This window comes from Neodiprion pinetum, chromosome 7 (genome assembly GCF_021155775.2).
Source record: "Neodiprion pinetum isolate iyNeoPine1 chromosome 7, iyNeoPine1.2, whole genome shotgun sequence".
Classification (NCBI taxonomy): Eukaryota; Metazoa; Arthropoda; class Insecta; order Hymenoptera; family Diprionidae; genus Neodiprion; species Neodiprion pinetum.
Genome location: NC_060238.1, coordinates 16,900,981 through 16,913,569, shown reverse-complemented (window position 1 = coordinate 16,913,569; position 12,589 = coordinate 16,900,981). Strand labels below are relative to the sequence as shown.

Below are 12,589 nucleotides of genomic sequence, written 5' to 3'. Positions count from 1 at the left end.
GTACGACGTAAAAGTAAAGATATTTATAATGGAACCAAAATTGTATTATATTAAGATTTGATGTAAACAAAACTAAATAATGAATTTTTACAGTTAATCGTGTATTTGTATAAACATTCAAACTTGTTTAAACAAATATACGGGATGGATAAGAATGTACAGCAAAAATACGGATTCTAAAGGAATACGTATTTTAAACGTAGGTTCTAGATGTATCACAATTCGATTTGCCTGTTGCACTAATGAATGAATGTTTATTCTTTGGATTACAAAGAAGCATGATGTATGCTATTAATACTATAGCAATAGCATAATGTTATTCTTCATTAATAAGATAAGTTTTTTTTGGTGATTTTGTTTGTGGTTTCAAAGTAATAAAGTACTTTATATTTTTTTTATGTACAGTGCGTTGCATTTTGAGGTATGGTAGGAAAAATAATCAATTTTTTTTAGCTTAACGGAGATCGCACGATATTAACTGCCTGTGACTGCAAGGCCGGTTTAATGGTTTCTTGCAGGCATGATTTTCGAATTTTTTAGCGATTTTAATAAATAACACTGAGGATTCGGGATTCACGAGCTAACGAACCTCGAGACCTCGAGCATCTGCTAAGTTTGCAATTTAGTCACAAGGGCCGCGCCACACGATTTGCGCAATGAGCGTATAGGTCAGACACGAAAAGACCAGACCGCCAGCTGCACCTCTGAATAGGACCGCGGGTCATTCGCATCAATTACGTTTTGTTTTTGAGGTAACCGTTTTTTGTTTTTCTTGATTGTTGGTAAGTGTAAAATATGGAACAAAACGAGAACCCTCTATTATTCGAACTTCAGGTTTATTTATTTATATTTTTTTTTATTGCGCGTGCGTTTTTGCTGTTTTATTACATGGTACATATGTATCTATTTGAACGGCGCGGCGGCACGAAATTCTGAAATTTATATGCACGTCGAAAGACCGCGCGCAATTACAATGTTGCAAACTAAGCGTTTGGTCAAACGTGTTCAAGCTTGATTTGCCTGTCAGCGGATTAGTGGCCTCGCATACTCATTCATACCAGTAGTTTAATTTGACTCCAGGAAAACTCAGTTGAATATATAGTTGATATATAGTATAACATATTTTTTCGGATATTTTTTAATGCTGAAAATCGTGTCACCTAACATTACTGTTCTATTACACGAACTAGGCCAGGTCCCGATTGATGATACTTTTTCATTTGGTTGCCAAATCCTGTCAGTTTCAGATTTTTCATCTAGCCGTTTTCGAGATCATCGCAGAAGTTTGTCAGACTGACTGACTCTTCCCTTTTCATGGTAATGAAATTTTTTTTACGTAGAAACAAATCTTGACAAATTACAATTATCGTTGATGAGCTACAAGTTCTGCAAAAGAAATATTTCAGAGTAAGTTCGGATTGTGTTGTACCATTGCTGAAGTTTTCATGAACAATCGTATACATTATAATATGCTTGAAAAAATTCAATTGTAGTGTAAATAATATTATAAAGAACATCTTTTTAAAGTCCTGTTGAAGTGGACCAGCGACTGACTCAAACATTACCATTGTATTGTCTCAGATCGAGCAGTGAGGTAGATACAAGACCGGACGCACATTATACAATATTATACATACTCTTCGGTAGGCTGTAGCTCTACCGAAGCGTCGTTTGAATAAATTAATTCTGAAATGACCTAACGCGACGAATTATCCCGATTACTTAAATCAGCAAAGGTCACGAATTTCTACATATATTATACATTCTAACATACGGACATTGGATCGGAGCTGTGTATCGACTGAGAACTATGAGCTTAATTTGTTTCAATGGTTTCTGTAGAACACTTCAAAATTGACCACAAATATTTTTGAGGAAGGCAACTCTATAAGGTTGCCGCAGGTATACTATGGATATCTCAGGGAGTACTGAAAAACATTATCATTATTCGTCGGATAACAAAATGTTTTTGCAAACATGATCGAACTTTTTTAGATGACCGCTATAAAATTTTCCATAGCTACAACTTCAAATTTTTCACCCTGTGCATGTTCTAGAATGTCAGAATTCAGTAATGACCTTATCCTATAAACGATTTCTCATCAGTCCGTAGAATAAACTGATGAGTTGGTTCAACACATATGTCTTTATTTGCTTGGTTCGTTTTCAGATTATAGAGGTTATGTCATGTAAAAATCGGGGTCAAAATATTACTCAACCCGAAAACATTGAACTCTGTCACCATTTTACTGTAACACTGGTCATAAAATTTCAGAATAAGGCTCCAAAATCCGCTGTTAATTGCAATGATGTACGATCTGACGGTCAAGAAAATACTGTTTATCTTTCGACTTCATAGTACTAAAAATGTGTGCAAAATTCCATTGCTTTGCTGGTCAACTTACGACGTGTAATTCGCTACATGACGTTGTTTCACCTGTTTTATACTAGAGGACAAAATATATGATAGATCATAATATACTGCGTTCACGGAGAGAACAATACTCCCCGAACGTCCCAATTTCTGGCTAGCACCTGGCTACAGCCAGCAGGAGAGCTGCGTAGACAAATTCTAACGCGACATTTCGAAGGTTTGAACAGTAGTCATCGAGGAAAAAAGGTCATTGTATAGTGGTAAAGAAATATATTTGTAAAATAAGTACCACGCAATGTTCAAATTATTTTATCGATTTCAATGTACACAATTTAAAATGTATACTGAGTTCCTTACATACGATAATTTAGCGTACGGCGCAGAGTACCGCGCTTCTCTTCTCCCACTCGACCTCCACTCCACCGACCTGCGCGATGGTGTGTCGTTCTCTCCGTGAATACGGTATACATAGGTAGAATACAACTAAACATCGATCATCCGAATCAATTGGCATCGGGCCTAATTCTAATTAGCAAAATATCGGATAATGGAACAGTAATGTTGCATGAATCGGTACTGCATGATATGGAACATTAAAAGCATATCACGCATGTATAATTTTGTGTATTTTTTACACTCACAACGTGTTGCTTTAAACCACAGTACGTCATTTTAACTATCTTTAGACGTAAAATGAATTACAATATCGTTGGCTTCAATATAAGATTGTAAATTTACCTTCTCGGGTATTTTTTTTCTATAAGGGTGTCTATTCTAGGTGGAGAGGGTATGCTGCAGTAAGAGCGCCTCAAACCATGAATATAGAAAATACCAGGACAGAGTCTAAATTCGTATGATTCGTGAGGAGTGGTATAAAGCCATTCCGGCAAGGGTGACGAAACGTACCTACTTTCAACTGGCCCGCTTATTGATCATGCGCAGTACTGTATAAACGAGTCCACAGACAACTTGTATATTCTATTTATCCTCGCTTGGAATTGTAACTTTCATAGGTTAGGCGACTTATTTTTATAACACTGAGATTGCGCACGTAAGCGGCCAATCAAAAATGGGCACACTTTACCCCCCCCCGTATTTGCCATGTCCGTGTATGTTGTGGGCTCGAAGACTTGTGTTGTAAATATTGCTTACAAGATTCCTCATCTCTGACACTGATGACTAATGTGATCAGCATGAAACAATTGTAAAACAAACAATGTCATAGTCAGCGAAAGTATATTACCTGTCGCTGATCGTTGTAGCTGGAACCGCTCTGCTCTGTTTGTGTGAAGCTATTAGTTTGTTCGGTCTGCGTAAACATAGAACACTTGACTGGTTGTCCTATTTGTTGAGTTTGATGATTTGGAATTTTAATCAGACTTCGTTGATACCTGTGTTCCTGTTGGTGCAGATGACGTTGCTCTTCGGCTGATTCGACCAGGAGCGGGTCCTTTTTTATTAGATGCTGCACAATCCCATTTAAAATATTCAATTTATGTGTAAACATAAAGTATGAAATCAATGAGCATGAGATTATTGAAAAATAAATAATAGCTTACACTGAGAGTTTTCCGTGAAGGGTCCTGACGTAAACGATTTTGCACCGGCAGATAGGCAACTGAAGTATCTTACACGTTATAAGTATGCGAGTATATCAGATCTAACTTCGGTAACCTATCTACCGGCGAGAGATTATTTGCATCGGGACCCTTCGCCGAAAACTCCCGGTATAAGAGGAAATTGGTAGTAATTGCCCAGTGGCATTGGTATACACCCACAATGCTTAGGAGATTAAGATTCGTAACGTTATTTAATTTGTTTGTAAAGGCTGCTGTCGTAAACTTGAAGATTTTTCAACTTGAAAAAGTTTCAAGTCTGGAAAGTTAGTTTGTTGAAAATTATTGTCAAGAACTTCAACTTTGCCATTGCTTGAGCCTGACCAGCTGAACGTCAGGTAAACATTTATACGTGACATTAGCGACGGACACTCAACATTTTTAGTTCACAGCGCCGTGACTGTCACTGCTTAGATTTGCACTCCGAGTTTAAACGGGGCTAGAGTTGAAGCAAGGGTCACAAATCTTGCAGCTTAAATATTAAGTCGAATCTAAATTCACAATCGACTGGGCTCGATAAGCGATTTAAGAATAAAACCGAACGTTTTTGTACAGAAGAGTGTTGTAAGTTTATTTGAGAAAGCCCAAAATTAATCAGTTTAACGGTTTCGAGATTGTACACAGTTTGAAGCAAACTGGCTGTTTCGGCAAAGTAACAAAGTTGTGAGTTCAAGTTTAAGTATTGTCTCGTACTCATTACATTCTCGTTTCATTCGCCATTTAAGAACGTACTCATCTACGTACACATACATGTCAACACGGATTCTGAAACAGCTAATTCTTTCCCTGGTCGATTACTTTGTCAGTGGAGTCAGCTTGCAGCGCCACCACCGGCTGACCGCAAACCCATTTGAATTTTGTATTGTTAGGTTATGTTTATGAAGATCGTGCCTGTTTTACGACCGGTCAGCGATAGCGCTGCGGGCTGACTTCATTACCAACGTAATCGGCTCGGCCGAAAAATTAGCAGTGCGTGAGTCACTGTTCCTGTGTATACTGCACTGAAATTGGTCAAACTTTATGGTTTTGGAGTATTAAAAATTTTTTTATTGAATAAAATTACTGTGAAACGACTGATAACATGAATTGGTTAATGAAAATTTATAAGTTTGAAAATCGTTTCGTAACCCAAATTTATCTTTGCTTTACGATTAGTCACAGTGCCCAAACCTGTAGCTTAAATTTTTTTTGTTTCTTTGAAAAACTTGGGTATTATGACGGTACAAGAAAAAATTTAAATAACTTAAATAAAAGTGGTACACGTGAGTATAAACGCTTTGAATTTAGTTTCATCTCGTCATTTAAAATACGTCGTAGACTGACAAAAATGGTATTTTCAAATATTGAAAAGCCGGGTAATTTTTTTTTAGATTGAGGTACAATCAGAAATCAAAGTTGTACAAACAAGTACAAGTAATTCCGAATACACTGTCGTTTCCCGATGTTCAATATCGTTAAAATTGAGAAAGTTTAAATTTCGAAATTTAGAAAAACCTTGTAATTATTTTGGACTAAGGTACAATAACAAATCAAAGTGGTACAACCGACAATATGAATATAGGAGCGAAGTTTTGATGATTCAACATTGGCGGCATATGACTACTCAAATGCCCCCAACCATAACACGAAGTATTCAGATACTAATGTTCACGATTTCCGAAAATAACAACTGAAAGGTGTTTCATCTCAAACAAAAGTTGTGTCACAAGTTCTTTAAGAAACTAGTGAGCATTTTGAGCAAGTGATGTTTGATAACAAATTCGATACCTTTCAGTATTATTTATTTGTATCATTACTATCAAAGGAGTGTATCGACAAATTCGTGAACATTAGCCCTATTCACCGTTTGATTTGCTGGGGGGCGGGGGTGGAGGTAGGATGTGGAAATATTAGAAAACAAAAAAGTCACAAGATCAAAATCTCGAAGATACAACCGCAATGATCTATTTCGTAGAATTTTGAAAATGCAGAAAGACTAAATGTAAAACAGTAAAAATGTTGGAAGGTCAAAGTATAGAAAGAATAAATATAGCCTCGTCAGAATTAATAAGAATATAGTAGAATTCTGGCAATTCTAAATGTTTTGGTTTTCTGTACTTTACCTTAGTGCATCTTCGCGTTTTTTTATTTCGACATTCGACATTTATAAAATTAAAGAAAATATATTTCCGGTTTTTTTTTCAAGGTTTAATATATACTTCTCGCAAAAATTAAGGGAACAACAAAGTTTTCGAAATTTTTAGGTGATTTTCAACAGGCTGTATTTCAGTGAAAAATGGTCGTACAAGAAATAAAAAAACAAAGCTTTCAAAGCTTGAAGACTCTAGTTTTTGAATTTTTTGATTAAAAATTTTTCAAAGCACTATTAGCCATGCAATCCTTGGATAAAGCGCGAAGAAAAAATTTTCAAAATTAAGAAACAAAAACCTTGTTCCCTTAATTTTTTCAAAATTTCAATCAATCGGTCCAGGAAGACCGCTGAACCGATCGATCTACCGATTTAGGGGGACCTTTGGGGTACATTAGGCTGTAAAATTTTCTTCTAACCTAAGCTTTCCCCCCAATATTGACGAAGATACAGTCGATTATCCAAAAAAAGGCAAAATGGCATTTTTTTGCTGTTTTTTCACGTTAACGTTACCGGTGGAAAAAAAATTTTTTTGACATCAACCTTGACAGATTTTTGTAGGAAATTTTCTGCAGAAAAAGAAACTGCCCTTCGGCTCGCTGTGCGACCAGTAGTTCCAGAGATATCGGCAGTTGAGTGAAAAAGGATCCTTTGGCATTCAAAGTTCGATATCTCGAAGACAAATGGTCGTATCGAGGTTTAAAAAAAAGCATCTTGAAGCTGAATAAACAGGCTATGCGACCTATGCATTAGTTTAGCTCGAAAAAATTTTCCCATGCCCGTAGAGCGAAAAGAAAAATGTCAAAAATTTTGAAAATTTTTTCTTCGTGCTTTATCCAAGGATTGCATGGCTAATAGTGCTTTGAAAAATTTTTAACCAATAAATTCAAAAACTAGAGTCTTCAAGCTTCAAAAGCTTGGTTTTTTTATTTCTTGTACGACCATTTTTCACTGAAATACAGCCTGTTGAAAATCACCAAAAAATTTCGAAAATTTTGTTGTTCCCTTAATTTTTGCGAGAAGTGTAGTAACCCATCTAGGTTTTAAGGGAGCTTTCCAGTGTGACAGCCCGAAAAATCGCTGTTTTTCGCGATTTTTTTTTTTAAAGAAAAAATAATCTAATCGGTCTGGTTTTTTTTTTGTATATTAATTGGATATTGAAGAATACAAAACAATTTTTTAAAGATCGATTTATTTATTAATTAATATCTATAAAAATGATGAAACAATTGTTGCAGAAAATGCACTTGGATGTGGTGTCCACGTTGGGGGTCACAATTTTGATCTGAAACAAAAAACACAAAAAGATTATTGATCGGTATATAATTGGCTTTCGTGCTATGGAGGCTTTTTCCTTTTTTTTTTTTTTTGCAAAAATGGCGCCGGTTTGAACAAAAAGTATCGATTTTCGCATTTTTTTTTGCAGTTTTTTTTACAAAAAAATAGGAAGATGTCAAAAAAAAAAAAGCTTCCATAGCACGATAAACAATGACGTTAAGAATATTGTGTAAAAAATTCAACTCGATAGCTTTAAAACTCTGCCCTCCAAGTTGGACACCGTTTTGAAAAATGCTGTTTCGAGAAAAACGCGTTCAAAGTTTCAAGTGAGGAAATTTTAGGTAAATCGTTTACTTACGGTCAATCAGCGATGCCAGGTCCATACAATATCCCTTCTGCTTCTTCGAAAAGATCGTGCTCAATGGATTGTTCAGTCCGACGAGCTGTCCTCGCCTCTTTGCTATCCAGGGACGCCCGGCGGTTTGCTTGGGTGATGCGCGCATTCTTGTACTTAGCGGCGAAATCTGCGGCGCTTGGCCCTATCGTGCATCCCATCGTCTCCAAAATTTTTAAAATTGGGTCGTAACCTTCATTGAAGGTGCACACAGCACACTGCGTAGCGATTTCTACTATCTGCTTGCCGCAGAATACGTGCTTTGGGGCTAGTTGCCACACACAGTGATTGATTGATTTTCAAGAATTTAGCACGCCATATGCTTTTTTTTTGAAAATTGAGTGCGACAAAAAAATAAGTCGCGCGACTAATTTACGGCTAATTAACGGCAAATTATGCAATAGTCCGAATTCACATTTTCGACAATTGGTGAGCCAAGTTCATGTACGTGCAGGTAGGAACGAGACAATAGAAATAACGGTCGCACGGGCAGACGGCCGACGCGGCAGCTGTAGCGCTCCGTTGCCTTCTTCCAAAAAATGCTGTACAGTAACCAAAATAATCTGAATTCCGGCATGAAAATTTCAGGGAATATTCGGAAGAGTGTATACTATTCGATAAAGCAAAAAAAAAAAAATCGATTTTTTGAAAATTTCACACTGGAAAGCTCCCTTAATCTTTTTACATTTTTGACGGTAACCATTGATCAACTAAGATCCTCGTATTTTCAGAGTTTATACTAACTCACCCTGCATAGACAATATATCGTATCTCCGAAATTACATGACAGTTTATTTTATGAAATATACACGAACAAGAGTCCCGGTCAGTGCGACACTACCTCTAAAATTGAAACGAAATCAAATGTACCATTTCTGGATAACTACTAAGTGTTGAAGATGATGATATGGAATTTTGGTTGTGCAAACAAATGCAAACGATGTGCACACGATAGCAAAAGAAAAATTCGAAACTTAGAGGGCTATCGTAAAGTTAGCCCCCCAAAACTTTATTTGAAAATTTTGAGAAATACGTACTGGTGCAAGCGAAAGTTTTGTCTATGCATACATGTGCAAATGATGTGCAATCGATAGCAAAACCACAAATATAATATTTCGAAATTTGGAAGACAACTTCACACTGGTCGTTTATTTACAGAAAACTTCCTGTCGCACAGACAGCATGTTAGACGTTTATTTGGGATCCACCTTGAAAGAGCTAGGTTCTATTGAAGTCGAAAACTCGAAATCTCGAAGCATTATTGACATTTTATTCGCGCGCCAATTGGACGGGCAGGTTGGTTACTATTTTTTCTTGGACTTGGCTGTCAATGCAGTGACACTTTGTATATGCGTAACAGTTTGTACAAGGGAAGGAAGAAATTAGTATCATCGATAATTAAGATGCTAAGTGCTGCGCGATCCAAATGCAACCATGGCAGGTAGAGCATAGTGAATGTTACGAAATTTTCAGAAGATTATTGCGTGGGATGTCTTGCATTAGAGAAATACGAAAAAAATTTACGCTGGTGAAAAGTTTTATTTGGACATGAGATTTTCATAACTTAGTAGAGGGAAGTAATGCACGACTATTCAATAATCAACACATTGTTTATGTGATGGATTCGTGACCAGGGGAGTAGATAGGGAGATAATTCGTCAATGCTGGTCAAAGTGTGACACTGTTTATTGATTTACGATGTTTCGACTAGGCCCCACCGACCGTCTTCAGGCTACAAATTTTTTTTTATAAATGTATAGAAGGACATTCTTATTTGTTTTGACTAGTTTGTTTAGAAATTATGTTAATGGACAACAGTTCCTTATATGCGTTGGCATAAAGCCATTTAAATTAATATAAAATATATACAAAAACAACGTGTCAAAGTGACAATTTTAAGGTTTTGTGCATTAGAAATCCAGTGGAATTAAATAAAAATGCATAATACAAGACAGAATTACATATTAGGAAGTTCGAAACATAGATTACAGATGAAAAAGTTAAATTAAAATAAGATCGAACAGTTTTTAACGGATTACTCACAAAATATGACAACCAGTCCCAGCCTAGGTGCTGTAGCATTGACATTTTGGACGGAAGTGATTCTAGCGGATAGATGGATAGGTTATATAGTCGATATTGATTTAATCGTTGATATTGATTTACATACTAATGACGCGCCAAGTTTTGAAAATGTTTACATGATATTTGAGTAAAGATGGCTAAGGTACTGAATGTCACTGCGGTTATTAACAGTATTATCTTTGTTCTTAAAAATATACATCATTTCCTTAATGTTACGTTTATACCAATGAGGTTCAGTAGTTAAGGTTGTGGTGTTTATGAAATCATATTGATGTCCATGTTCCAAAATGTATAAAGCTAGAGCACATCTATCTATACCGTGGCATTTGATGTTAGATAGATGGCCAGATATCCTATATTTTAAATGTTGGGACGATTGTCCAATATAATTTTTGTTACACTCTATTTTGTAAATTTTATTAATTTTATCAAGGTTTGGAGTTACGGATTTTAAGTGAGAGAACAGAATATTTGTAGTATTGTTTGTTTTAAAACTAACGTTGATACCCTCAGATTCAAAAGCTTTTTTATTTTGCTAGATAGGCCTTTAACGTAAGGAATTGAAGTGATAATTTTATCTTTGTCTTTTTTTGAACTAGTTATGTCATTATTCAAGTCAATAGTGTTATACATTTGATCTAGTCTGTATTTTTTAATCTCATTAATGAAATTTAAAGGATAACCATTGATTGTTAAAGTTCTATCGACAAGTTTTAAATTTTTTTGTCGGAAGTGAGGATATGATATTTCAAGACAGCGATCATACAAAGCCACTGATTTTTTATATTTAATTGGATGTTCAGAAAGGTAGTTAATGTACCTTCCAGACCAAGTTGGTTTATGGTGGCAGTATAGAATTACTTTATTTAGGCGAGTATGAAAATTGTTGAATTTTTTTACCATGGTGTTTAAATTATCTTTATCTATACATGTTATAATGTCATCTACGTAGCGATGGTAAAAAGGAAGACTGAAGGGAAGCTGTGCAATAATTTTTTGTTCAACGTGTTCTAATACTAAAGGACCCCGCACGTTTCTTATGGGAAGTGGCCCTTGGTGAAATTTTCTGAAATTGATATATGTTATTCTATTCGAGCTCCTGATCAAAAGTCTCCTTGGGCACAAAGTGTAATAATGGACAGATTTCGAGATATCAGGGGTCGAAAGTGAAGTTCGGCATAACCTCCAATGTAGAAATCGTTGGCCATAGAATGGCTTTATGTTTGTGACGGACAGAGAGTTTTCGACGACTGGGCTAATGGGCGAACCCATTGCAACGCCATATATGTATCTGTTGGTAAAAATTATCTTGATAAACAAAATAACATGAGTTTAGGCACAGTTTAGTGGCTTCCAGGAACTCTTTTTTGTTGATATGTGATTTTAAATTTGACCAATTTTTACTAATTATAGCTATTGCTAGTTTCGTTGGAATGTTAGTAAATAGTGATTTTACACGTAGGAATATCAGTATATGGTCTTTAGGTATAGATGTATTTTTAATTTTTTCTATGACGGACCATGTGTCATTAATATAATACTTTGATTTCCCAATAATGTTGGACAGAACACTAGAACAAAATTTTGACATTTTGTAAGTAGGTGAGTTGACATTAGAAACAATTGGTCTGCGAGGTACATTGATTTTGTGAATTTTAGGTTGAAAATACATTTTTCGAGGAAGAGCATTGTAAATTTTGAGATTTTTAGCAATATTAGAATCTGTGAATTATTTTTTTTTGTTGCCATAGGTTTATCTGATCGTTGACTTGTTTTTGTACCTTGTTGGTGGGATCACAAGAGATAAGTTTATACGTTGTTGTATCATTGAGGATACCTGGACATTTTTCGTTGTAGTCATCTTTGTTCGTAAGAACTATTATATTGCCTTTATCTGCGTTTGTAATCACTAGATTATCATGTTTTTTAAGAAACTCTTTAGTTTGTTTTACTTTGGCAATTTTTTGATTCTCTAATTCACGACTTTTTTCATTAATCCTGTTACCAATGAGTCTCGTGATGTTAGATCTAACTTTATCTTTCGTGATTCCATCTTTAGTAATGAGAGCTAATTCGACGCTACTTATAATATTATCTACAGGTAAGTCTTCATTTTTATATGTAAGTCCAGGTTTTGGACCCACAGATAACGTTTCCTTAATATCGTCAGGTAAATTAATGTTTGATAGATTGACTAGCCATTTCTCAGGAAAACACACTTTTGGAGCTTGTCTTATTTTTAATTTGTTTAGTTTTTTGATATTGTCAGATTTAATTGCCTTGAAAAGTTTTTCAGCTTTCTCAATGTCGAGGTTAAATCTTTTGTATTTTACATCGGTAAAATTAGTTGATAGAAAGGCTGAGATGTTGTTATTTAGTTCTTTAGTCAAAAATTTTTCTTGGCGATAATAGTTCCTAATTTCAAGAGATAGCGATTTGTGTTGGAGATTGCGTAAGGCTCTAGTGAATATTTTTTCCTTCGACAAATGGTCCAAATATTTATTTTAAATTGTAAAAATTTTGATATAATTCCTAATTGACGGTATTTAAGAAACAAAACTTTACGGTTTTTTGTATGAGCTAATTTCCTTCTGCAATTCCAGATCTTCTTTGTCCTTGAGTAGTCTATTGAAATTGATGATCTCGTGTTTTGAAATGTAGTACGAAGCCTAGTCATGGTGGTTCGAGACGTCCACGTAGCGGTTCGATTTTTT

The 12,589-nt window shown here is 35.3% G+C and overlaps 1 protein-coding gene across 8 annotated transcripts in view; it reads right to left on the bottom strand.

Moving 5' to 3' along the window:
- The window catches only part of LOC124223993 (transcription factor Clamp), an 88,793-nt gene that overhangs the window by 49,019 nt on the left and 27,185 nt on the right, over positions 1-12,589 (bottom strand). For 5 of the 8 annotated variants that reach the window (XR_006884400.2, XM_046636464.2, XM_046636468.2 and 2 more), the window contains one exon: positions 3,618-3,839. The exons of 2 other annotated variants lie outside the window; for them this stretch is intronic. Coding sequence is in view for 4 of the 6 variants with exons in the window: in XM_046636464.2 (XP_046492420.1) it covers positions 3,618-3,839 (222 nt within the window). In the remaining 2 variants the exon portion in view is untranslated. The remainder of the gene's footprint in view (positions 1-3,617; positions 3,840-12,589) is intronic. One more of the 8 variants, XM_046636469.2, reaches the window with a different exon arrangement.